Source organism: Enhydra lutris, unplaced genomic scaffold, assembly GCF_002288905.1.
Source record: "Enhydra lutris kenyoni isolate GAN:26980312 unplaced genomic scaffold, ASM228890v2 scaffoldscaffold1, whole genome shotgun sequence".
Classification (NCBI taxonomy): domain Eukaryota; kingdom Metazoa; phylum Chordata; class Mammalia; order Carnivora; family Mustelidae; genus Enhydra; species Enhydra lutris.
This window is the reverse complement of record NW_019154085.1, coordinates 82,759,802-82,787,101: the sequence shown is the minus strand read 5'-3', so window position 1 is coordinate 82,787,101 and position 27,300 is coordinate 82,759,802. Positions and strand designations below refer to the sequence as shown.

The 27,300-nt window shown below is 38.4% G+C and overlaps 1 protein-coding gene across 2 annotated transcripts in view; it reads left to right on the top strand.

Annotated features, from left to right (window-relative positions):
• The first annotated feature begins 1,003 nt into the window (after nucleotides 1-1,003).
• The window catches only part of LOC111143793 (enhancer of polycomb homolog 2), a 115,877-nt gene continuing 89,580 nt past the window's right edge, over nucleotides 1,004-27,300 (top strand). For both annotated transcript variants that reach the window (XM_022497687.1, XM_022497678.1), the window contains exon 1: nucleotides 1,004-1,194. In XM_022497687.1, the coding sequence (XP_022353395.1) occupies nucleotides 1,042-1,194 (153 nt within the window). In that variant the 5' untranslated portion in view covers nucleotides 1,004-1,041. The remainder of the gene's footprint in view (nucleotides 1,195-27,300) is intronic.

The window sequence follows — 27,300 nt, the reverse complement described above, 5'->3', positions numbered from 1 at the left end:
ATTAAATAACTCTAAGAAGTTTGGGTGACAGGTTCAAGGGCACTTGTTGCATCTGGCAGCCTCAAACATTAACCCTCACTGCTGCCATTCGCATCTTCCCGGCGAGGGCGACGATGAGTGAAGATGCATTACCGCGAAGAGTTCTTTGGGCCAGGTACTGAAGAGCATGCAGGGTAGAGGGCCGGGACTGCATGACCGTTTTCGGGGCGGGCGGACCGGCAGATCTGCGCCGCTCTAAGTGGGCAGACGGAACGGACCCTTCGCACCTCCCAGGGATGTGCGAATTGGAGGATGCGAATTAGCCGGCTTTCGGGGCACCGTGGACATAGCGCTTTCTAAGTACAGGCTCGGTGGTGGCTGTTGTGCCCTGGCTGACATCTTCCTTTCCCGCTCACGGACTTCTGCAGACACGCGCTGCTCCGCGCTGCCGTGTCTTGCCCAGCGCTTTCCTTCGGGGCACCCAGCAAGCGGCGGGTCGGGGCCGCGGAGGCAGAGGCGCACGCTCAGGGGCGCGTTAACTTGCGCACCTGGCACCTGCCACAGGGCTAGACGCGGCCGGCAAGCCGAGAGCCGCCGCCGCCCCCTCTCCCCTGAGCTGCCCGAGGCTGAGCACGCTCCCGCGGGCCGGCCGCGCCGCGGAGAGAGTGGGTGGGCAGGCTAGGGAGGGGAACGGAGAGGAAGGAGGGAGGAAGGGAGGGAGAGGGCGAGGCGCGTCCCCGCGGCGGGGGCGCGCTCTCGCGCGGGCTGCCGGGATCGCTCGCCGCCGCTGTGGTAATGTCCGCCATGTTGGCCATGGCGCAGGGAGCGGATCGGGCGGGCGAGCGGCGGATCTAGTGTGTGGAAGCGGCCGCGGGCGGCGGGGGGCTGTTTTCGGGCGGGGTGGGCGCCCATGCTGTGGCCGGGGGCAGTGAGGAGGAGGAGGAGGAGCGGGCCGGCCGCGCTGCACTGAGGAAGGAGGTGGAGGAGGCGGCGGGAGTCCTCCCCCCCTCCCCGCCCGCCCCGCCGCCGCCGCCCGGGCTGTTCCTGTAAGGCGGGGAGACAATGAGTAAACTCTCTTTCCGAGCGCGGGCGCTGGACGCCGCCAAACCGCTGCCTATCTACCGCGGCAAGGACATGCCTGATCTCAACGACTGCGTCTCCATCAACCGGGCCGTGCCCCAGATGCCCACCGGGATGGAGAAGGAGGAGGAATCGGTAGGGACTCGAGTGTTTATTACCCCCCCTTCCCTCCTCCCCCCTCCCCTTTGTCAGTCGGGCCTCGCCATTCACAGAGCGCTTTACGCTCGCTGGAGGGCGCCTCTGCCGCTCCAATGCATGGGACCCTACGCCGGCGGAGTAGCGTAAACCCTCTCGGCCGGCGCAGCGCCCGCCCGCGGCCGCCATGTTGTTGCGTCCCAGTGTTGTGATTAGCTCGCAGCGCCGCTTACGCTGCCGTAAGGGGGCCTTGCCGTAAGCGGCGGCCGGGAATGGCGCAGGGGATGTTCTGGCCGCACTTGGCGTACGGCCTCTGTTTACCTCCTTCCTTCCCCCCCAATCTTTCTCCGGTGCGGGGTTAATTAATGGGCGAGGGATCCTTTGGATAGGAAGGATCCCCCCCCCCTTTCAAATTTAGTTTTGCATTGGGTTCTTTTTAAAATGACTTAAGGAAAGTAAAACGCGTTCAAAACAATCATCTTCCTTCTAGCAAGGTAACCCTCGCTCTCGAGCCGGCGGTGGTGCGGCTGGATGAGGCGGTGCAGCACTGCGGCGGCGAAGGGCGGGGGCCGCGACTACCCAGTGGGGTGTAGCGGTAGAGAGCCGTTGACCGGCTAGCTCCCCGGCCGCGAGAGGGACGGCGCTGCCGGCCTGGCCAGGAAGGCGCCGGCTCGGCGCGCAGCGTTAGAAAGCAAATAGGGATGTTCCGCAAGGAGCTGCTGGTGCTGCCCCGTCCCGCGCCGTGTCCCCGAGAATTGTCATCGAAGAGGAGGGTCTTCTAGAAGTTGAGGATTTAATGCATCTAAATTGACAGTTACGTTTTTTTATAATACATTGCTTTCTGCAAAAATTGTGCTTTTCTCCCTGACGGGATTTTGCATACGGATGAATTTTATCTGGCTTGATTGTGTTTATGACTCTGGAGTGGTGTTACTTGCGTGCGAAGTTCATAGTAACTGCACCCTCAAGAATTTCTTCAATGAACCTGCGGTCCCGCCTTATTGTCAGCCCTGGATGTGCGTGGATTGGTTCTCTTGCTTCTGTGACTGTCAGAAGAAGGCTCGAGGTTTCTGTGATTGGTTTTCTCTTTTGACTATTAATATTGCAGGAAATGCTTTTATGCCTTTGATTGGCTGCTCCAGTTCTGACCTCATTATATTACCCTGTTATTACTACTTTCTGCTGTGATTTAATCACATTTTTCTTTGGTCTTTGGTTACTTGAAAGTCTTGCACTTTGAGTAGAAAATGAATATGGCAATAGTATCAGGATGAACATTCGATATTCAGCCTTTCAAATAATAAGATGAAACCCCCCCAAGCAAAAGAAAACCCAATATTTGCAGTAGATTTAGATCTAAGTCATATGAGAACATTCTTTTTATTCTTAAAGTTTATTTCTACCTTAGCTCAGTTTTCTATGTGAATGATAATTAAAGTTATAGTATGTAGGAGAATTAATTGAATTAAACTTTAAAAAACACAACTTTGTATTCCACAAAGTTAAATTTATTATTTTATGGGTTTTGATAAAAAAAGGAGAGGTAGCTCATGAGTCTGGAAGTATCAATAAAGAATGTAATTCCTTGGATCCCGTTATTTTGGTTTGAGAAGAACTGAAATCAGGAAAGTTGTTCAGAATGAACATTTAGCCCCAGAAGATAAGCTGCGTTTTGTGAACGGTGATCAGCAATATATTTACTGCTTTAGGTCCTTAGTTTGCCACATATATTTTGGTATTTTATCTGAATTGAGGAAGAAAACTGCAGTTTAGTTATTCTTTTAATGATGTATTAAAAAAGAAATGTTTAACCCTTTCCCTATTAACTTTTTCAGAAGTTGTGGTTTCCCATCTAGAGATTGGAAATTAGATTATATTGGACAATTTTCAGTACGCTGCTTCAGCTGCCCAGTTTTAGGGAAGAAGAAATCCAACTTCTTATGGAACTAGAGTTGAAACCCCGGACTTCTGACTCTTTGTCCTGTCCTTTCTACCTCTTCAGTATTCCAGGTGGAGGTACTTAAAATCAAAACAAAACTAAACAAACTCTGACAGTTAAGATTTATAGTATAAAGTCTTTCCCTTCCCAGAATGTCCAATTGGGGTGTTAGTTTTTTTCTTTTCATCTTTTAAGTTGACATGTAAGTCAAAGGACTTGTGCTTTCATGAGTGACAGCCAGTTCAGTTCTTCTGGTCTTATTTACAGGATTTCTGTTATTCAGTAGAATTATATGTGCTTCAAAAACATGTTCTTCCATGATCAACAGTTCTAAGCAGCAGTAAAATATAAATCTCATAAATGTTTTGTGTTTCAGTTGAATTGTATTTCAATTCAGCTTCCATTATCAGCATGTTCTAATTACTTTCATAAGTATTTCTTTTAATCATGTAGACTTGTAAAAAAACAAAAACAAAAAGCTTTGGCTTGTGGATTTATAATTGTTGCTTTTTGCATTTCTAAACTGTCCGCAGTATGACTCCCTTGCTGTTTGGTTGACAAAATCCTTTGACTGTACTTGAACCACCTTCATAGATTTTACTTCTCTTTCTATTCCTGCTCCCCCCTCCCCCGCCAGTAAAATTAAGGACCATATCTATCGGATTGTTATTAGACTTTGTTTATATAGTCATTGACTCAGTTTTGAGTTACATTTTGATGATACTTAGATGAGGTAATTTAGGTGTTGTTTGGCACTGATAGCACTCTGTCATTCTCTTAGCTCTTCATTTTCTTTTGGACATGCAGCCATCTTCTCTTCCCTTTCCTTAGTTTGTCTTTTGCCTAAGGTCTGCCCTTCTAAACTTGCCCTCCAAGTGCCCTCATGGCACTTGGTTTAGGTCAGATACTGTAAACATATGTTTGTTTAGAACTTAGCCAGAGAGATCAGGTGATCGGTGATTCTGCCACCTCACCTGAATGTTGTATAGTGGCAGTTGATATTTTTTTATAATAACATTTTTTTAATATTTCTAGTGTCTCAGATAACGTTAAGAACTTTACATACTATTATTTCATTTAATCCTTTTTAAAAATCAACTTTTTTGAGGTAAAATTTACATACAGTAAAGTGTTCATTTAAAGCATAGAATTTGATGAGTTTTGACAGATGTGTACACCTGAGGAAATGCCACCACAATCAAGATAAAACAACATTTCAAACACCCAAGAAGTTCCCTTTTGCTTCTTTGCAAGTCAGTCCCTCTCCACTAGTAGTTCAAAGCAACTGCTGATTTGCTTTCTCTCCCTGTAGATAAGTATTATCTTTTCTAGAATTTCATTTAAATGGATTTCGTATTCCCTTGTGTTAGGCTTCTTTTGCTCAGCATGCTGCATTAAAGATTCATCCTTGTTACATGTATCAGTCCATTCCTTTTTACTGAATAGTATTCTAGTGAGTTGATATAATATATTCATCCATCCATCTGGATATTTGAATTGCTTCCTGTTCTTGGTTTTCATTTAATCCTTGTAACAGTCCTGGGGAGTTTTATTGTTTTTATTTTATGGATGAAGAAACTGCGGGTCTCGCTGTTAGTAACTGGCAGAGCGAGTGAATGCCCTTGCCTTTAATATCATAAAAACCATTCTTATAACCACTAAGCTTCATATCGACTTCTTACAGAACCACAGATTAGCTTCTGAACTGTTACCATGTTCATTACGGTTTTTGTAAATAATGTTTTACTTTTTATAATTTTGGGAACTTTGAAAGATGACATCAGTTTGATTGGAATATTAAATTATTAAGTGTAGTTTTTGGTCACTGAACTGTGTCTGATTTTTGCTTTGGGCTTTTCAGATTTTCTGTTTCTTTTTTTTCTTAGAAGTTTGTTAGCTTTGCTTCCCTGTCCTGGCACCATTGTGTTTATCTGAATGTTTATGTTATCTTAAGCATATAAGAAGTTTGTGGCAAACTATCCTATTTTATTGTTTAGATTTTATCCTAATAGAATGCAATCTTTGTAAGGACAAGGATTTTTGCATATTTTGTTGCCCAGAACTCTGTCTGACACATAATATATGCTTGCTAAATGTGGGTTAAATGTTGAATGAGCCTTTAATTTTTTTTTTTTCTGTACGAAGATCTATGTTTTTGTGGAACACTGTGTGTGTGTGTGTGTGTGTGTGTGTGTGTGTGTGTAGGTGTGTGTGTAGGTGTGTGTGTGTATAAAATTCATTAGCAGAATTTGGTAAATTATTCTTAGGGGAATTCTTTTTGGTTTCTTACTTTGGTATAACATATACATAAATGCCAAGCCTTTTTTTTTTCCCCCCCTCTCTTGAGTGAGAGGCTCTTTTAAATACAGAATTTTTTTATGCATAAGGTATGGCTGCATACCTTGTCTTGTGTTAATTATTCTTAACAGGTGTATGTAGGTTTATGTAAGATATCTTTTTGTAGTAACATGTACCTTGAACCAAACTCTACATGAAGCAGGTGATTCTGCTTATTTTTAAAGAAAAAGACCGTGACTGATTTGAATTACTTTTTCTCCTTTTATGTTTTAGTTGTCTAATTTTGGTATTCTCTTAATATTTTAAGGGATATTTTCAATGATAGAGTAGGAATATATTCAGTCTTTCTCACATTTCAAAGTTACTTTTGGCACTGATACATTTCATAGATCATGATAGGGTTCTAGAGAGGATATAAAATACAATTTTGTAAATTGATCTTGTAAAAACATTTAACATTTATTCTTTCAACAAAAGCAAATACTTACCAGGTATCATCTGAGTGCCAGGTGTTACTTAAATATGGCATTTGTGAAGTATTTTTTTAAAAGACTTTATTTATTTGTCAGAGAGAGAGAGAGCGAGCGCGTACACAAGCAGGCAGAGGTGGAGAGAAGGCTCCTTGTGGAGCAAGGAGCCCGATGTGGGACTCTATCCCAGGACCCTGGGATCATGGCCTGAGCTGAAGGCTGCGGCTTAACCAGCAGAGCCACCCCGATGTCCCAGACATTAGTGAACTATTTTAAAGAGGTAAATATGTCTAAAACTATTTGTAAGGCTGTGCGCTGGAGTTTTAGGATTAGGATTAAAATTAAAAGAATACAATACAGATCTTGACTAGAGAGAACATAAATGAGTCATTGAAGTCAAAAACATATCTGGAAAGTTAGCATAAACTATCAGGTTAAGTTGACCTGACAAAGAGCATTAGAAAAATCTAAATGTCAGTATAGTTAAGAGAGAAAATTGTTATTAGAATGTATAGAGGGGTTGGAGAGAGATTTAACAACTTGGGCTTTCAGGTTTGGTTGTACAGTGTGTGTTGAAACAAATACTTGAGTGAAGGAATGTTTAAAGCAATTTCTGTGGATGTTGGGGTGCCGGGGTGGCACAGTTGGTTAAGCGTCTGTCTCTTGATTTAGGCTCTTGGTTTAGGCTCATGTTGCGATCTCAGGGTTTTGAGATCAAGCCCTGTGTGGGGCTCTGTGCTCTGTGCTCTGTGCAGAGTTGGCTTAAGCTTCTCTTCTCTTCTCTTTGCCCCTCCCCACCGCATGCTCATGCACATCCTCTTTCTTTCTCAGATAAGTAAGTCTTTAAAAAACAAAAAAACAAAAAAACAATTTCTGGGGATGTTAAGTAGACTAAAGGAAGGTTCTTCCATGTTATGTGTATTTTATCTGTCCTTTTCAATCCGTTATCCCCTGCTGATAGAAACTTCAGGAGGGGAGCCCTTTGTCATTTCTGATCTGGTCATTCTCTTAGCTCTTTCTCCCTATTTTTTTGGATATGCAGGTGGCTTTTATTTTTCTTCCCCTTCTTTTGTTCTATGCTATATCTTCAACACTAGAAAATGTTCAGAACAAAGAAAACCCTCAATAAATACTTGGTGAATGAATGAATAAAAGTTAGGGTAGTAACAAGGTTGAAAAAAGGATAGAATTATACCAGATTGTAGATAGTTTCGAACGTTAGATCTAGGAAATTATAGGATGGTATAGAAAAAAGAGCATTGACTTGCAAGTGTGAAGTCTGTTTCTAGTTTTGTTTCTGTTCTTAGTAGCCAGATGATCTGGGAAAGTTCCCTGCCTTCTCTGAGCATCAGGTCATTCATCACTACCATCACAGATACCATTTATTGAGTGTGTGTTGAGTATGTGCCAGGTACTTTGTTAAATTCAGTAGATGGTTTAGAACTCATTATAACAACAGGGTGTGTAGTAGTGTATTATCTCTTTTCCAAAAGAAACCGAGGCTTTGGAGATTTAAGTGTCTTGCCCAAGGTCACCCCTGCCTGAGTTAGAACATAACAAAACAGTATTTGAACTCAAACCCTATGAGTGATTGACTCTAGGGCTCTGATCTTTACTGTTGTATTGCTTCATCTATAAAAAGAGAACTAGGTGATACCTAAGGTTTATTACATTTCCACTGATCTCACTTATTATTCTGTAACATGGAAGAGTCATTGAAAGTTTTTGCCTCGGGCACTTGGGTGGCTCAGTCTGTTAAGCATCTGCTTCAACCCTAGGTCATGATCTGGGGCTCCTTGCTCAGCAGGGAGCCTGCTTCTCCCTCTCCCTGCTGCTCCCCCTGCTTGTGCGCATGTGGTGTGCTCGCACTCTCTCTCTCTCTCTCTCTCTCTCCCCCTCTCCCTCTCTCTCTGAGGAATAAATAAATCTTTTTAAAAAAAGGTTTTGCCTCAGGGAATGATATAAAAGAAGCTTTGAAGTGAATGCCTTTTGTAAACACATTTCTCTTTAAAAAAATGTAAAGGAATGATTTATCTATGGTATAAATTTAGGTTTCATCAGTATCATTTTTCTAAAAACGAGGCCTAAAAATATGTAACAGGTGGGATCATTAGGTTAGTTTCAAGTAACAGAAACAAAAAACCTAATCTGGTTTCTTTCATTCCTGGGTGTTGTCTCAAAGATTTCCAAAGAAGGCTTTTGAAAAGTCAAGGCTTGGGAAGGCCTGGAACCAGGGCAAGCTATGGGCCCTTAGCAGCAAGTGACATTAACATCACTGAACTAACAATCTTTTGAGAGTAGTATAGTTAAGGTAGCAGGTAAGAGGTAGTAGTTAAGTGTATATGTTCTGGAGCCAGAACAGAAATGGTTTTGAGTCCCCTGGCAGGTTAACTTGATCTGTAAAATCACATAGGGTTGTTGAGAAGATGAATTGTGGTGGACTTGGGACAATTGGTGGCATTCAATAAGCAGTCAGTAAATATTAGCTATTATTCTCATCACTGTTACATTTTTTTCATTTCCAAATCCCAGATCCTGGTGTTAAAGAACATTATTGGTTTGGCTTGCTTCAGGTGTCTATGTACCTGTAAGTCTGACAGTCTGACGGGGGACAGGGATAGTGATTAGTACTTATGTGCTGTTAAGGGCTACCCTTGAGAATGAGGCTTTAGCTGGGTAGCTGCCCTTTAGAGACTTACAATAGTGTGTATGTAACAGAATTACCAAAAGTTGTGAAGTAAAATCGTAAATTGTTTTAATCCATGGTTTGACCCAAGGTGAATTTGCACATTTAGGGTGTTTTTATAAACCTTAAGTTTGTAAAGTGTTTTAATGAGGTAAGAATGTTTTGCCTATTTTATAATAAAATGGTAAGGTGTGTATTGCAAATTTTAAAGGAAATTTAAATTAAGGACTATAAAAGAAGTCTCCAAAATCTTTTTAAAGAAAGCATACCTTTCATACTAATTTTCAGAGTAGTAAGGGATGCATTTTGTGTGACCTCAAAGATACTATTTAACCTTCCTGGCCCTTAGTTTCCTCATTTGTGAAATAGAATTGGATTGAGTGACCTTTAAAGTGCCTTTGGGTCTAAAAATTACTTGCATCTGTGAATCCACATTTCTACCTACTAGGCATATTGTCCAGAATATTAAGTAGATGAAAAGAACTAACAAGTGAGAGACTAAATGTTAGGAAGCTACTAGTAGGTAAGCTTTAACTCTTAAAAAAGGTACTTACTACAATGCTGTTAATTTGGTTTAGAGTCCTTTTTTTTTTTTTTTTTTGAGAGATTCAGTTACGTTTTTCTACTATTTGATACTGATTTTTCCTAGAGATCAGTGGAGAAGTCCACTCTGTATGTTTTGGGTGTGATCAGTTCCCTTGCTTTCATGAAGTTTTCTTTCACTGTCTTTACTAATCTTACTCATTGCTGTAAATGTTCTGAATTTTGGCATACTTTTTAGCCCATACCATATAAGTTTATTTTAATTTTCTGGTATCCCATGACTCTCACTTGAGGGGTGTGTGCATTTGTGTGTGGATGGATGGATATGGATATATGCATGAGAGGGTGAGAAGATAGACCCTTATTTTCCCAATTAGATGAGATACCTTAAGGAAGGTATACTGTCTTCATTTTACTCACCATAGGCTGGATACCTATCCAGACACTTAGGTGATAGAAAGTTTATAATACAGGCATTGACAATATACTGGACACTGGGATTGAATTTGATTGTATTATTAAACATACAGCTCCTCATCTTCATTTCATTACAAGTAAAGTTGAGGTAGAAAAACAGTAATGGATGTGTAGGGGTAGCATGAGGAGGAAAGGATGATAGGTAGGAATAAGCCAGGAAGGAGACCAACGTAGATAACAGTAGGTCCGTACTGATTATTTGATTTTATCTTAAAATTGATCCCTGTTTATATTTTGCCTTCTCTACACTTCAGTGAAACAAAACTTTGGGTTTGTCTAGTCTACCATGCAGCACTGTTCTTTGTGGGATTAATAAGTGGAGGAAGATGATGCCACTTACAGATTTTCCTTAGCACCACTTCTTTATATATGCTTTTTGGTTTCTTTTTTCTTGCCCACTAGTGTCACTGTGCAGTCAGAAGAATGCAGATTGGAAGAGTCAGGCTCTCTGCTAACTCTCTAACTCATATCTTTACTTCCAGCTTTCTCACTTCCTTTTTTGGAGAGGAGTATAGACAAAGGATATGAGGTTATTGGTTGGGGAGTCCACAAGCAGCTCTTACTTGTAGTGCTAATTTGATGAAGTTAGTACTTTAGAATTGTGGCTTAGGTTCCAGTCATGGCCTCTGCCACTTTCCCTCTGGGCAGGATAAATTACTTCATCTCATTGAGCCACTTTGCTTCATCTGTTTAATGAGGAGTATCTCAAAAGATAATCTGAAAGATTAACTTTTTTAATAGACTTAAGTCAGTGTCTTATACAGGCAACTGCTATTTTTTTTATTATTAATGATAGTTTTCAGTTGTACAGGATAATATGAAGGAATATGGAAAAGTAAAAGATACAGAGTATTTCCATATGTTATTTTGAGGTATAGTTTCATATTTTTTTCTTCAGTCAATTACATATATTTTTAAAGATTTTTATTTATTTATTTGACAGACAGAGATTACAAGTACGCAGAGGAGATAGGCAGAGAGAGAGGAGGAAACAGGCTCCCCGTCGAGCAGAGAGCCTGATGTGGGGCTCAATCCCAGGACCCTGGGACCATGACCTGAGCCAAAGGCAGAGGCTTTAATCCCCTGAGCCACCCAGGTGCCCCTACATATATTTTTATAGTTGTCAAACTTTAGCAAATTGATATGTACATTTTCCTCCTATCTCTCTTTCTGACAGAGCATTTAACAGTCAAAATGATTTTAAAAAAATTAAAGACTTTGAAAATTAACAACAAAGAAAATTGACTCTTTAGCTAATCCTCAGAGTAATACTTGACTCCTGAATAATTGATAAATATTGTATTTGTTTTTAGAAGTGATTTTTTTTTTTCTTGGATTATTTAGTTGGTCATGGGGGAAAGTCAATTTTAGTGATAGAAATCTGTTCAGTAGGTGGTATACACTAGAGAATTAAATGAAGAGAGATGGTCTTTTTTTTTTTTTTTAAAGATTTAATTTATTTATTTAACAGAGAGAGAGAGATTATAAGTAGGCAGAGCAGCAGGCAGAGAGGGGAGGAAGCAGGCTGCCTGCGGAGCAGAGAGCCCAATGCAGGGCTCGATCCCAGGACCCTGAGATCATGACCTGAGCCGAAGGCAGAGGCTTAACTCACTGAGCCACCCAGGTGCCCCGAACAGAGATGTTCTAATAAACCAGTGCACTCCGGGATAAACATTTAAGTTTAGAAACTTTGGAAAGCATGGTACTGAGGAGGGTATTCTTGCCATTTGTTTGATCCTTGAGGTGTTTCTTGACTCACACGTTTTTGGCAGTTTGTTGGATGTATGAGACTGTCACAGGCATAGCAAGAAGTTTATTGATACCCTGCCTGCTAATTTCTGGTAGCATTCCAATTGGCATAACCCCCCAAAATTTCTCCTTTAATTTCCAAATGGGGACTGTTGCATCTGATTTAAGAACCATTTTCTAAGGCTCCTTACTTAACCTTTTGTGACTTGGACTTTGCAGTCTGGTAAAACTCGAAATGATTTTTTTTTTTTTAAGTATAATTAACATACATTGTTACATTAGTTTCAGGTATACAATATAGTGGTTCAGCAATTGTATACATTCCTCTGTGCTCATCAAGATAAGTGTACTCTTAATCCCCTTTATTTCCCTTTCTACCTTTGCCCTCCCCGCTGCAACCATCAGTTTGTTCTCTGTATTTAGGAGTCTGGGTTTTTTGTTTGTTTTGTTTGTCCCTTTTTTTCTTTGTTCATTTGTTTTGTTTCTCAAATTCCACATGAGTGAAATCAGATAGTATTTGTCTATGTCTAACTTATTTGACTTAGCATTATACTTTCTAAGTCTACCCAGGATGTTGCAAAAATGGCAAGATCCCTTTTTTTTTTTTTAAGATTTTTTTTTTTTTATTTTATTTATTTGTCAGAGAGAGAGAGAGGGAGAGAGAGCAAGCACAGGCAGACAGAATGGCAGGCAGAGGCAGAGGGAGAAGCAGGCTCCCTGATGAGCAAGGAGCCCGATGTGGGACTCGATCCCAGGACACTGGGATCATGACCTGAGCTGAAGGCAGCTGCTTAACCAACTGAGCCACCCAGGCGTCCCAAGATCCCCCCCCTTTTTTTTTTTAAGACTTTATTTATTCATTTGACAGAGAGAGACACAATGAGAGGGAACACAAGGAGGAGGAGTGGAAGAGGGAGGAAGCCTTCCTGCCAAGCTCTGTTCATCTACTTATGGACACTTGGGTTGCTTCCGTATCTTGGATATTGGCTTGTAAATAAAGCTGCAGTAAACACAGAGGTGCATGTATCTTTTTAAATTAGTGGTTTTGTTTTCTTTGTGTAAATACCCAGGAGGGGAATTACTGAATCATATGGTAGTTCTACTTTATTTTTTTTTGCTACTCTTTTCCACTGTGACTACCCCTATTTACATTCCCACCAACAGTGCATAGGGGTTCCTTTCTCTCTGTACTCTCACCAGCACTTGTTATTTCTTGTCTTTTTGATTGTAGCCATTCTGATTGGTGTAAGGTAATATCTCATTGTGGTTTTGACTGGCATTTCCCTGATGAATAATGATGTTGAACATCTTTTCGTGTGTCTTTGGCCATTTGTATGTATTTGGAAAAATGTCTGTTGTGCCAAAAAGAATAAGATACCTAGGAATAATCTTAACCAAGGAGGTGAAAGACCTGTACTCTGAGAACTATAAAACAATAATGAGAGAAATTAAAGGTGACACAAACAAGGAAAAGGTATTCTGTGCTGATGGGTTGGAAGAACTAATGTTGTTAAAATGTTTTGTACGACTGAGGTGTCTGGGTGGCTCAGTTGGTTAAGCATCTGACTCTTGATTTCAGCTCATTCAGGTCTTAATCTCAGGGTCACTTGATCTCAGGATCATGAGTTCAAGCCCTGCGTTGGGCTCCACAGCAGAAGTGGAGTCAACTTAAAAAAAAAGAAAAAAAAGTTAACACTACCCAAAGCCATGTGCAAATTTAATGCAGTCTCTATCAAAATACCAATAGTATTTTTCACAGAATTAGAACAAATAATGCTAACATTTGTATGGAACCAGAAAAACCTTGAATAGCTAAAGAAGTCTTGAGAAAGAAGAGCAAAGGTGGAGGCATCATAATCCCAGCCTTCAAGATATAATACTACAAAACTGTAGTAATTGAAACAGTATGGTACAGATATAAAAATAGACACATAGATCAATGGAATAAAATAGAAACCCCAGAAGTAAACCTGTGCTTGTATGGTCAACTAATCTACGACAAAGGAGGCAAGAATATACAGTGGGAAAACTGGAGCATTTCCTTGTACCATATACAAAAATAAACTCAGAATAGATTGAAGACCTAAATGTGAGACTTAAAACTCCCAGAAGAAAACATAAGCAGTAATAATGTCCCTGACATGGGTGATAGAAACAATTTTCTACATATGTCTCCTGAGGCAAGGGAAACAAAAACAAAAATAAACTATTGAGACTACACCAAAATGAAAAGCTTTTGTACAGCTCAAGAGATCATCAGCAAAATGACAAGACAATATACTGAATGGGAGAAGATATGTCCAAATGACATATCCAGTAGAGGGTTAGTATCCAAAATATATAAAGAACTTACACAGCTCAGTTCCAGAAAGAATAAAAAAAAATGGGCAGAGGGCCTGAATCAGAATGATGTTTTAAATGCATAAAATAAAATCATATAAACCAGTTATATTGAAGGTTATCAAAATATTAAAACAATTTGTGATTTACATGCCTTATTAACATACTGACAGGCTCTAGAGTTGAGTCTAATTTGAAGTAGTGATAAGTATAAATAATATTTCAACAAGTGCAACCACTGTTAATATGACAATGAAATGATCTGTGATTTCTGTTGTGTTGCTAGTCCTAATGTTACCAGTACTACTATTTTGCCTTTTGCTGACATTAGTAATTGAAGGAAATGTTAAATTTGGTAGAAGTTAGTGGAATTAGAGAAATGATTATTTTCTCACCCAAGTTTATGGACCCCTCCATTCTTTTTGGGGGTTCTGTGACTTGAGGTTCAGAACATCTCAAGATTTTCTTTGGCCCAAGTGGCAATCCTATTCCTGTGTCATCTTTGCCCCAAATATATATGGTCAGGCTAAAGATTTTATTTCCATTATTATAAAGGAGATGCTACTATAAACAATATGTTACCTTCATGTTTAAGGCATTTGCTAGGTTTTTTTACATTGAAAAATAATAGACCCACATGATTTAAATATAAAAACTTAATAGCACAAATTGATACATGAAAAGTAAGTTGTCCTTCCTTCCCCACAATCCCCAGACACTCTACCGAGGCATCTATTGTTAGTATCGTGTATGTTTATCCTAAAAAACTTGTGAACAAATGCTTTTTACTACATGAAGGCAAATATTTCCTGTATTTTATAATATGCTATCTTAGAGTTAGTTTCTTAATCTAGCATCATCAAGTCAGGTAATTTTGATTTTAAATTTTTTTCCTTTAAAGTCTCTGAGGAATTGGGAATTGGCAAATTGTAGCTTTCTGGTTGAATCATTTTAAAGTTTGGATATGAATCCTTAATCTTTTATCCCTATGTGGCAGTTTGGCTGTCTGTAAGCCTTGCGTTATACATAGGACTTCTGTTTATTTTCTTATATACAAGGTAAATATTTTAAAGTCAGATTAACGATTAAGTGGCTTGTCAGTGTATTTTCTCTCTGAGTTGTTCATGGCCTTAAATAGAAGTTTTGGTCAGAAGAGCGACAGTAGTCTACTGTTTTGAAGAAAGCAGTTTATTTCTGGTTATCATGTTGGTAAGCTGGATCTTTCATACAGATTGTACTCTTTAAAACTTTCATTGAAGTGCGTGCTTATTCATCCAGCATACATATCCATGAATACATGGGCCATGTCTGTACTTTTGTATCTATCATCTGGTACAGTGAATGACATATGGTAGTTATTCAGTAAATATTTGCTGGTGGAATAAACAACACCTGCTGTGTACTTCAGATTACAGAAAGGGATAAGATGTACCTGCCTTCAGGCAGTTTATAGTCCCATAGAAAAGAGTTATACGTGGATGACTCTGTATAAAGTTTAATGTGTTAGGTAGAAGATAGAAATGATATTCTGGAAATTTGTGTCACAAAGGGACATGATTTGAACAAGAGTATGTTTGAGTTCATGCAACAGCTAATTGAGTATAAGATGCTACTGAATTATTTTTTACAAATTAGTTTTGAAGTTATTTCGTATGCCAGGAAGCCATGAGGTTTTTTTAGGTGCATGTCATTACTTTTCATGTTGGACAGCGTGTGATGCCCCACAAAATTGTTAGAGGGTTGAGGAATTGTGATCTAGTGTAGAGTCACCTTTTAGGGTAGGCAAACTTGTGTTAAGAGGTGTGCCTGGGTGGCTCATTTGGCTAAGCATCTGACTACTGGTTTTGGCTAAGGTCATGACCTCAGGGTTATGAGATGGAGTGCCCCAACAGGCTCCATGCTGATGCTCAAGATTCTCTCTTTCCATCTCCCCTTCCCTATCCCCACTCTCTTTAAAAAAAAAAAAAAAAAAAAAAAAAAAAACAGCAATTCCTGTTTGAAGAGCTCTGGGAAAAGAAACTTTGTGATATGGAGGATGACCTAAAGAAATAGTGCTGCTTCATTATTATACAAGTAATATGCAAAGATTTTATTTATTTTGATTTAAAGCACAGAAGACACTTTCCATAAAGTACTTAAATGATTTTCTATACATTATCGGTGCTTCAATCAGTAGTAGTTCTTTTTCAGCTTTGTTTGATGTATCAGCTCAGCCAACTTAGAGTTAGTTCATCAGGGCTTTCAGAATACCTCCTAAAGAAGTAACAAAAGATTTAGGTCAGTGATTCTCAAACTTTGTCATGCATCAGAATCACCTGGAGGGCTTGTTAAAAACACTGATCACTGGGCTCCATTCTGATAATTGTAGTTTGTAGTGGGTTTGGAATGGGGCCTGGGAATCTGTATTTTTAGCATGTTCCTCATGATGCCTGTCCCACTGGACAGCCTTTGAAAACTACCAATTTAGGAGGGAGAATAGCAGTTCTCATCTTGACCACATAGAATAATCTGGGATGCTTCTGTAAAGTAGATGTGTAGACCTTACCCCAGATTTAGCAACGGAATCACAATTGATGGGTGATTTTGATTCTAGGTAGAAAAAGGGGTTAGTGTGTGTGCCCATGTCCCTGGCCTATCTACCTTGCCATTTTACCACTCCTGTCAGAGGTATTTCTCTCTGCTCTGATTAATTCTTGAGCTTTTAAGCTTTTTTAAATTGATTCATTTTGTATATGTATAACTGAAATAAAGTTCAGCTTGACACAACGCACACCCACGCAAATGAACAGTTGACTTTTTCCCCCCATAGTTATGTTCTGTAAAGTTGCCATGAACAGTGAATTAGGGACTACTGAACCACTGCTCCTAAAGGAGATACAGGGCTGGAATCCTGTGAACCTCTGGTCACAATATTTTTATCAACCAAATCAATGCATAATCTTGTTTTATGTATGTTTCCGTTTTAAAGATACTTTATTTAACATATATTGTTGATTCTAGGCATTGAACTCAACAGCCAGCAGCACTCTAACTTGTGCCTGAATGAAGCTTGTCTTAACACACGTATTTTCTTGGGGCGCCTGGGTGGCTCGATGGGTTAAAGCCTCTGCCTTCAGCTCAGGTCATGATCCCAGGGTCCTGGGATCGAGCCCCGCATTGGGCTCTCTGCTTGGCGGGGAGCCTGCTTCCCCCTCTCTCTCTGCCTGCCTCTCTGCCTACTCGTAATCTCTGTCTGTCAAATAAATTAAAAAAAAAAAAAAACCCACAAATATTTTCTCTGTAAGGTGCATCACAGCCTTCTTGTGCTTAGGAACACTAGACAGCACTTCAGCACTTGGGGAGCCTATAAACAATGACATCAACAAAAAACCCACAAAAATGCGAAAAAGTGGCACTAAAAAGGACATTAGAAGTACACTTGTTTACAGTGTGAGAGCTGAAACAAAGAGTGTCACCTTGTTTGACCTCCAGTTGGGAACAGATGACTAGGGTGACTCAAATGCAGCTCTGTACATTCTTTGAATGACTGTGGAAAGTACTGCACATAGTGATTTGGGGGTCACAGATTTTTGTGAGGTGAATCTGTAAACACAGAATTTGAGAGTAATGAGGATTGGTTATACATATGTTTCCCCCTTCCCATTTCTATTTTGTTCAACGAGCTGCTTACTGATTTTATGATTCACTAGAAATTCAAAACACAGTGTGAAAAACAGTGTTCTGATTCAGCAACATGTTATATATTACTTACTAGTTATGCAGTGATAGGTAGCAAGTGATATTAAACTATATATATGTAATTTCCCTCATTTAGAGAATATGGGTTTAATCTTGATAATAGGGAGCTGTGGTTTTGGAGGGTACATCATTGGGTTTGTATTTGTAAAATCTCACTGACTGGATTGTGGAGAGCATCGCATGGGTGCAGAAGTTGGTGGTGGTGGCGGCATCAGGAGCAGCCGCAGCAAAGGCAGCAGAGTGGAGACTAGGCTAGTTATAAAGCCAATGCAACTGGAAATGTGATTTCTAGTTATGTATTTTCAGCAGATTTGTGACAAGACAATTTGGATGCCTTGTGGATTAGGGGATTTCAATTAAGTCTTAATTTTATATCAGGGATTCTTAATTGAAGTCTCTGGTACTGAGATAGACTTAATGGGGTCTGTGAACTTACTGACTTTTTTTCTTTTTTAACCAGTTATATATGTATGTCTCCTGATTATTCCCCTCATCATCAGATTATTAATGAAGTAAATGACCTGAAGGAGGTTAAGAATTACGTTTTAGGAGATAATACAGATTATTTCTCTCATTATTAATCCTCATTGCACTTGAATCACAAAGTTCTAAATTTTCTGAGGATTCTAAGGCATTTAAAAAACTTTATACTGAATTTACATTGTTGTGAAATGCAGAATTTTTACATGGGAGCATGTCACTGAGGAATATAAGTATATTGAATATAAGAAGAATTATTTTAAGCACAGAATTAATATTTAGATATTGTTTGCCTTTATTACTGTCGGTTTGTATTTAGAACAGTGGCATAGGAAGGTAGGTATTCGTTCTGTGGAGTGGTAAAGCAGTACAGAATGATCATTGGAGATGTGCTTAGCCATTTGAACATATCTTAAGGTAGCTAGTATTTCTGTAGATTGGAAAAGTAAAACCCCAAAACATCCACCTTGTTTTATGTTTTTGAAAATACAGACCTTTTAATTATAATGTCCTTTATATGCTGATTTGTAAAAAATTCAGAATATACCAAAAATTTATAAAGAGGGAAATACAGATTCCTTCCAGTTCTGCCATTCTGAGATACCCGTGGTTGACCCTTAGGTGGATGTACTTTCTTCCTTTTCCCCTTCTGTACTTGGATATTTATAGATACATATATATATAGGGGAGTGTGTGTGTGTGTGTGTGTGTGTGTGTGTGTGAGAGAAAGAAACATTTGGTTTTTAACCTGTCCCTTTCAGATTGAAAAATCTGTGGAAAGACTGGCCCAGCCTGAATCATCTTGGCCATTACTGGATTAGCTGTAGACAGTGTAGGCTGAGAGTTGGATGGTATACCAGGATTGCGGTTTGCATTTTAATCATTAGTGTAAAGAGAGTTTGGAAGGAAGGAATAGTGATTCCCCAAAACAAGGGAATTTAAAGCGTAAATACAGTTGTTTAAAAAATGCTGGTGGGATAGGCATTGATTTTAATTTATTGATACTATATCTAGGTTGTATTTCATTGTATCTATTTATGGTAATTAATCAGTTCCCTTTTGATGAATATTGGTTGTTATGTAGCCAGAGTTTTTAGTTCTTAATAAAAAAAAAAATGCTTCAATTTTTTATTTTTTAATTTTTTGCCTCCTCTCTCAGGTTATTACCTTGTTTTCTTGTAGAACTTGTGTAGTTTGTTCTGGTTCACATGGCTCTGTATATAGGTCCATTTTTTTTTTTCCTCATCTAAATGGATGTCCAGTTGTCCAAACAGCATTTTTTAAAAAAATATTTTCTTCCTGGTTTGAGATGCCACTTTCATCATCTTTGAAATTCCTTAGGCATTTGGATTTATTTTTTAATTTTCTGTTTTGTTTCATTGAAGATTTACTGTTTTATTTTTAAAATTTTTTGAAGATTTACTGTTCTAATCCTTTCATTGTTTTATCATATATTTATAAATTTTAAAAGTTTATGGTGAGGTTAGTTACTTCTCCCATTCTACTGCTCTCCTTTTTCAGAGTTTTCCTTACTATTGTTGCTTGTTTATTTTTACATATGAACTTTATATATTTTGTCTAGCTCGAGGAAGAAAATATTGGAGCTTTTATTGGCATTTACCATACATTTATAAATTAACTTATAGAAAATTGACATCTTTGTGATGTTGACTTCTTATTCAAGAACATAGTTTGTCTCTTCATTTGTTGAAGTCTGCTTATATTTATTTTTCAGGAGCATTTTCTTCCATTTGCTTTGCTTTTGGTTAAGCTTGTTTTTGGTTAAGCTTATTTCTAGGATAATTTTATCACTTGGTTACTATTGTAAATGTCACCTTTTTTCCCCATTATACTTTATAGCTTGTTATTGTTTGTATTTCAAAAAACTTTTTATATGTTAACTTTATATCCTACTTTAAGTTACCTGATTGTTCTTGTTTTTGCATTGATTCTCTTGAGTTATTATACAGATACCATATCGTTTGCTTACAGAGGTAATTTACCTCTGCTTTTCCAAGTAGTTTGCTTCTAATTGCCTTCCCTTATTTAAAATTTCCATTCCACGTTGAATAGTGAAGATAATGTGCATCTTTGTTTTGCTTCCTTCTTCAGTGTGACTGCCTATAGTGTTTCTCCATTAAATAAGATGTAGATTCTCCTAAACTGATCTACAGATGGAGAAAACAAAATAGGGAGGCATCTGGTTGGCTCAATTGGATGAGCATCTGACTCTTGGTTTCAGCTCAGATCATGATCTCTGACCTGTGTTGGGCTTGGTGCTGGGCGTGGAGCCTGCTTAAGATTCTGTCTCTCCCTCTGCACATAGTCCCCCCCCCCTTTGCTTTTTCCCTCCGTGTCTCTCTCTCTCTCTCTCTCTCTCTCTCTCTCTCTCAAAATAAATAAATATTAAAGAAAGAAAACACAGGGGTGCTTGAGTGGCTAAGTTGTTAAGTGTCTGCCTTTGGTGCAGGTCATGATTCCAGGGTCCTGGGATTGTGCCCCACATCAGGCTCCTTGCTCAGCGGGAAGCCTGCTTCTCCCTCTCCCACTGCCCCTGCTTGTGTCCCCTCTCTGGCTTTCGCTCTCTCTGTCAAATAAATAAATAAAATCTTAAAAAAAAAAAAAACACAGTAGGCATTTACAATAGAATATAATAATATATGTGATTAATAAAAATATATGTAAAATCTCCAGTGTTTCTACCATGAATGAGTCTTGAATATTTTTAAGTGCCTTCTTGGAATTTATGGAAATTTTCCCTTCAGATCTTTTCATTATTGATGAATTATAATATTGAACCAAACCAGCATTTGTGGAATGAACCCCATTTATAATGAAATATTAATTTTCTCTAAAATATTTTTAGTCTTACTGCATTTTTCTCTGTAAAAGAATTTATCAGGCTTTGGCTTCTTGTTGGCCCAAGGTGGCCACTCCATAACTTATAAATTTATATCTGTTTAAGCAATCAACTCTGGCTGAGAATAGTGATTCACTCTCATTTCTAACTTTCCTGGAGATGGAGTATGATTGGGCTAATTCAGATAAGGTATCTAGCATGATTCACTGTCTAGCATGATTGACTGTCTTTGGGAGAAGGTGAGATCATTTACCAGTTTGGTGGATGGCAACACAGTCCTGGGGAGAGAATGGTAGTTGAGAGAGTGGACACTGGTTGGAGTGAGACTGATTGCTCAAAAGGTGTCTGATTGTAATGTTGTATTTTGCCAATACCACATTTATAGTTTAGCAAAATTGCAGGCTTTACTGAACAGAGTAAGATTTCTTACGTTATTGTAAATAATAATGTATTATTATTATTATTGTTGTTGTTGTTATTCTATTACTGGATCACCACTGGCTTTCTTTCTTTCTTTTTTTTTTTTAAAGATTTTATTTATTTATTTGACAGACACAGATTACAAGTAGGCAGAGAGAGAGGGAGAAGCAGGCTCCCTGCTGAGCAGAGAGCCCGATGCGGGGCTCGATCCCAGGACCCTGGGATCATGACCTGAGCCGAAGGCAGAGGCTTTAACCCACTGAGCCACCCAGGCGCCCCACCACTGGCTTTCTTACCTACTCTGTAGGACCTGTTTTCAGTGGTTATTTGGAGTTAAGAAAGATCCTGAAGGGCTCTCTGAGTCACCTTCCACTGCCACTCCCCACCCCACCCCAAGGGGGAAACTCTTATTTTTAGTATAGGCATACAGTTGCATATATCCAATTCAGATGAATCTGGAGATAGCATCAGATCCCATAAGAGCTCAGTTCTTTAAGACTGCTCCTTTCCCCCACCTTCAGATGCCAATCACAAGTCCAGATTGTCACATGTGCACCTGACCAACTGGTTATAGATTGGAGTATCAAATTACCACTTCTTTGGGTTCAGTTAATTTGCTAAACTGCTCACAGAACTCAGATACATTTTACTTGATCGTTACTGGTTTACTATAAAAGGATAAAAAGCAGGAACAGCCAGGTAGAAGGAAACGCATAGGGTAGGGTAAAAGAAATTGGCACGGAGTGTCTATACCCTCTTGAAGCATGCTCCTCTCCAAGCACCTCCATGTATCCATCAGCCTGTAAACTCTCTGAATCCAGTCCTTTGGGATTTTTTATGGAGTCTTCATTACATACGCATGATTGATAGATCATTAGCCATTGGTGATTATCTGCGATCTGTAGTCCTTCTCTCCCCAGAGATTAGGGGGTGGGACTGAAAGTTCCAACCCTCTAAATCACATGATTGGTTCTCCTGGCAACCACCTCCATCCTTAGGTGCTTTCCAAAAGTGACCTCATAACATAAACTCAGATGTGTTTGAAAGGGATTTGTTAGGAATATCAAGACACACTTACCACTTAGGAAATTCCAAGAGTTTTAGGAGCTCTGTGCCAGGAATGGGGACAAAGACTGAATATATATTTCTTGTTATCATAGTATTACATGGAGTTTCGAAAGTTAGAATTTATATAGTTATCTATAGTGACATTATTTTGTTTAGCCAGAAGTTTTTATTTGAAAGATAGCTTCTAAAATAGATTTATTGGGGTGCCTGGATGGCTCATTTGGTTGAGTATCTGCCTTCAGCTCAGATCATGATCTCAGGGTCCTGGGATCAAGCCCTGCATCAGACTCTCTTTTCAGCGGGGGTGGTCTGCTTCCCCCTCTCTGTGCCACTGTGTGCGTGCTCTGTCTCTCTCAAGTGAATAAATAAAATCTTTTAAAAAACAAAATAGATTTATTGAAGCATATTGATGAATAAACTGCATGTACTTAGCATGTACAGTTTGTTGATGTTTGTATGTATACACCTGTAAAAACGTTATTACTACAGTCATGGTTAACAAACATATCTGTCACCTCCAAACGTTGTTTCCTCATGCTCCTTTATAAGCACCCTATTCTTTTGCAGGCAGTGACTGATCTGTCACTGTAGATTAGTGGTTTGCATCTTCTAGACTTTTTATATAAATGGGGTCATAAAGCATATTATTCTTCTTTGGTTTCTTTCACTCAGCATAATTGTTTGAGATTCATACATACTGTACCATGTATCAATAATGCATGTCTTCATATTGAAAGAGTAGTCCATTTTACAGATATACCAGTTTATTCACTCATCTGTTGATTGGTTTTTGGCTATTACAAATAAAGCTGCTATGAGCATTTTTATACATCTGTTTTCATTTGTTTTGGGTAAATACCTGGGGATGAAATGGCTTGATTGTATGGTGGGTATATTAAAACTGTTTAACTTTTCTAAAAAGCTGTTAAACTATTTTCCAGAGTAATTATGCCATAAAGGTACCTTTTGTGAAATGCGTAGTTGAGAACCTTGTTACTCAAAGTTCAGTTTGTGAATATAGCATTACCTGGGAGTTTGATAAAATTCCTGAATTTCAAGTCCTATCCTACACCTCTTGAATCAAGAATGTGCATTTTAGAAAGAGTGCTAGGTAGTTAGATGCACCTTAGAATTTGAGAAGCCCTGGTCTAGAGCAGTGGTACTCAGCCTTTCTTTTTCCTCCTTTCTGTAACACCTGAGGGTTTTGATGCGTTTCTGTGAACTTCTCAAATGGGTCTGGGAGATGGTGGATGATTTTAAAAGTCTGAAAGATGATATTGATAAATGCAGAGTATTCTGTGCCCCACCCCCACCCCAGTGATTGCTTTCATTATACTGATTTTTACTTATGGCAGTAAAGTGTTCATCTGTTGCCCATTTCAAATTTGGTAGTTTCCAGAGGAACTGCTTCCCAAGCATTTTTCAAGTATAGAGCTCTGTAGCCTGGCACAGGGTTGTTTTTTTTTTGTTTTTTTGTTTTTGTTTTTGTTTTTTTGCTGGGTGAGAGAGACTCCTTTTCTTTTTGTGTAATTTCTTGGATGAGTGATTCCATTTGCTAGCTTTTTTTTTTTTTTAATGTTCTTGTTTTTACTTTGTATAGCCAGTGATTCTTGGTTTTCACATATAGGTGTCTTGAAATTTTACGTAAGAGTTTTCTCTCTTAGTATTTAAGAAATGCAAAATAATGTCAGAGATGACTTTGTTAGTCAATAGATAAATTAAATGAATATCAAATAATGTTTTTTAAAGCTGTGTGTCATGATTTATTTTGCTTACTGTTTTGAATTTTCTCTACTAGTTTCTGTTGTTGCTTGGATATTTAAGAGCAAGCCAGCTACTGATGTTACTGTCACCTTCCTAAATTAGTGTTGATGTTGAAGGTCATGGTCTTAATCAACATTAGGAAATTCTCAATTTAAAACAAGGTTTCAGAAAACCAACAATTAGATAACAAAAGATTAAACATTTGTTACTTTATGAAGTGGAACTAATTAGTGTTATATAACTTCTAATTGAGTTGTTTTCTAAAAGTTGATTTGTAAGTCAGGTATTTTAGAATTATAATGGGTATGATATAATTAAGATTACAATAAGATTGCTTTCACTTTTACATTTCGTCTTAAGATATTAGTTACTCTAGTCATTAAAGTCCTCTCACCCCCTTTTTTCTTCATATCCCTACAGGCAATTAAGATACAGAAGCTGTGGGTGATTGAGTTCTTATTCATTGAAAATTTAACACAGCTGTTTTTCAGAAGAGAAGAAGCTTTACCATGTTATTAAATTCTAAAAGGAATTTATTGCAAATGGGCACTTATCCATTTAGTTGATAAATGTCTTTAAGTTCAGTTTTACAGAAAAAGTGTGACTTCATTGTGTGTGGGGGGAGTTGTGTTTTTTGGATTTTTTTTTTTTTTTTAGCTAAAGCTAATGTATTTCTTCGGGAGGCAGAATTAATGAAATACATATAACTTTACTTACAAAGGCAGTATTTAGAATAGTAGAGGAATGGATGGGTAGCATGTTGAGAGCAGATATCCCTATCTTCCTAATTTTAAGAGAAGCATTCAGTATTTCACTTAAGTATGATGTGGTTTTTGTTTTGGATAGATCCCCTTTATCAAATTGAAGAAATTCCCTTCTATATTTTTAGTTTTCTGAGAATTTTTAGAAAGGGTGTTGGATTTTGTAGGTGATTTTTCTGTGTAGAGAAATGATCATGGCATTTAAAAAAATTAATGCAATGAATTATATAGATTTTGAAACCAAGGTTGCATTCCTGGGATAAACCCCATTTGGTTATGTTTTATTCTTTTAATGTGTTGTTGAATTCTCTTTGCTAAATTTTTATTTAGGAAGATTATATCTGTTCACAAGGAATATTTGTCTGTAGTTTTCTTCTCCTATAATGTCTTTTTCTGGTTTTAGTATCAGGTTAATACTGGCTTCATAGAATGAGCTGGGAAGTATTCCTTCCACTTCAGTATTATGGAAAAATTTGTTTAGAGTTTGTATTATTTCCTCCTTAAATATTTTATAGAATTCACTAATGAAGCCATCTGTCCCTGGAATTTTCTTTGTATGAAGGGTTTTTGACTATAGTTCAGTTTCTGTATTAGGGTCATTCAGGTTACCTATTTCTTGCTGAGTGAGCTTTGGTAAAATTTGTTTCTTTCAGGGAATTTGTCCTTTTCACTTAAATGACAGGTTTATTGATAAGTTTGTAATACTCTAAGGTGATGTCTCCTCTCTTGTGCCTGACATCGGTCATTTGTGTCTTCCCACTTTTTTCCTCATCAGTCTGGCTAGAAACTTATCAATTCTGTTGATTTTGTTAAAGAATTAATGTTTGGTTTCACTGATTTTTTTTTTCCTGTTGATTTTGTTTCAGTTTCATTGATTTTCACTTTGATCTTGATCATTTCCTTTCTTCTGCTTACTTGGATTTAAATTGCTCTTTTGCTAGTTTCTGAGGATGGAAGCTAAGGTCATTGATTTGAGACCTTTATTTTAATACACGTATTGAGTGCAATACATTTCTTCATAAGTGCTGTTTTAGCAGTATTTTTTGACTTTTTGTTTAAATTTTCATTCACTTTAAGATACTTTCTAGTTTCTATTTGATTTTTTCTTTGACCCTGGGGTTACTTAGAAATGCGTTATTTAGTTTCCAAGTATTCAGTGGTTTCATAGGGATCTTTCTGTTACGAATTTCTTTTTCTCCCCCCCCCCCATTCTGAATTTCTAACTTCATTCCATTGTGGTCTGAGAACATTTGGTTTGAATTTTTTTTTTTTTAAGATTTTATTTATTTATTGACAGAGACAGATCACAAGTAGGCAGAGAGGCAGGCAGAGAGGGGGGGGGGGAAGCAGGCTCCCTGCTGAGCAGAGAGCCTGATGTGGGACTCGATCCCAGGACCCTGAGATCATGACCTGAGCTGAAGGCAGTGGCTTAACCCACTGAGCCACCCAGGTGCCCCTGGTTTGAATTCTTAATACGCTTTACAGAATATGTTCTGTCTTTGTAAATGATTCCTGTGAACACGGAAAGAAGGTGTATGCTACCTTTGTTGGGTGGAGCATTTTGTAAAAGTCAGGTTAAGTTACCTGGTAGTGTTACAGTACGCAGTGTCTCCTGATTTTCTGTCTAGTTGTGTGTGTGTTTTTTTAAAGACTTATTTATTTATTAACATATAATGTATTATTTACTTCATGGGTACAGATCTGTGAATCATCAGGTCACAGCACTCACCATAGCACATACCCTCCCCATTGTCCATAACCCAGCCACCCTATCCTATGCCCTGAAGCAGCCCTCAGTTTGTTTCCTGAGATTGAGTCTCTTATGGTTTGTCTCCCTCATTGAGAATATGGTATTAAAATCTCTGTAATTGTGGGTTTGTCTCTTTACCCTTGAAGGTACACTGATTTTTGTTTCATGTATCTTGGAAGTTTTGTTATTGGGTACATAAATGAGTAGGATTAAGTCCTTTTGACCGATTGATCTGTTTAAGCATAATGAAATAAACTACTTTTTTGTCATTTCCTTCAGATTTTCTACATAGATAATCATAATATCTGTAAAGACAGTTTTATTTCTTCTTTCCCTATCTGTATGCCTTTTATTTCCTTTTCTTATTTCACTAGCCAGAACTTTTCAGTATGATATTGAAACAAAGTGATGAGGGGACATTCTTGCTTTGTAACTTATCTTAGTGGGAAAGCTTCAGGTTTCCCACCATTAACTATGATGTTAGCTATAGAAGTTTTGTAGATAGTCTTTGTCAAATTGAGGAAGTTCCCCTCAATTCCTAGTTCACTGAGATTTAATATGATTTTTGATCTGGTTAGTTTTCATTCTGTTGTCTTACTATTTCCCCTTCCTCCCTACTTCTTTCCCTCCTGTCTTTTTTAGTAGGTTCTGTGCCCAGTGTGCAGCTTAAACTACAATCCCTAGATCAAGAGTTGCATGCTGTCCCGACTGAGGAAGCCAGGCCCCCCTAAAAAATATCTAACACTTCATGGATTTGTGTGTC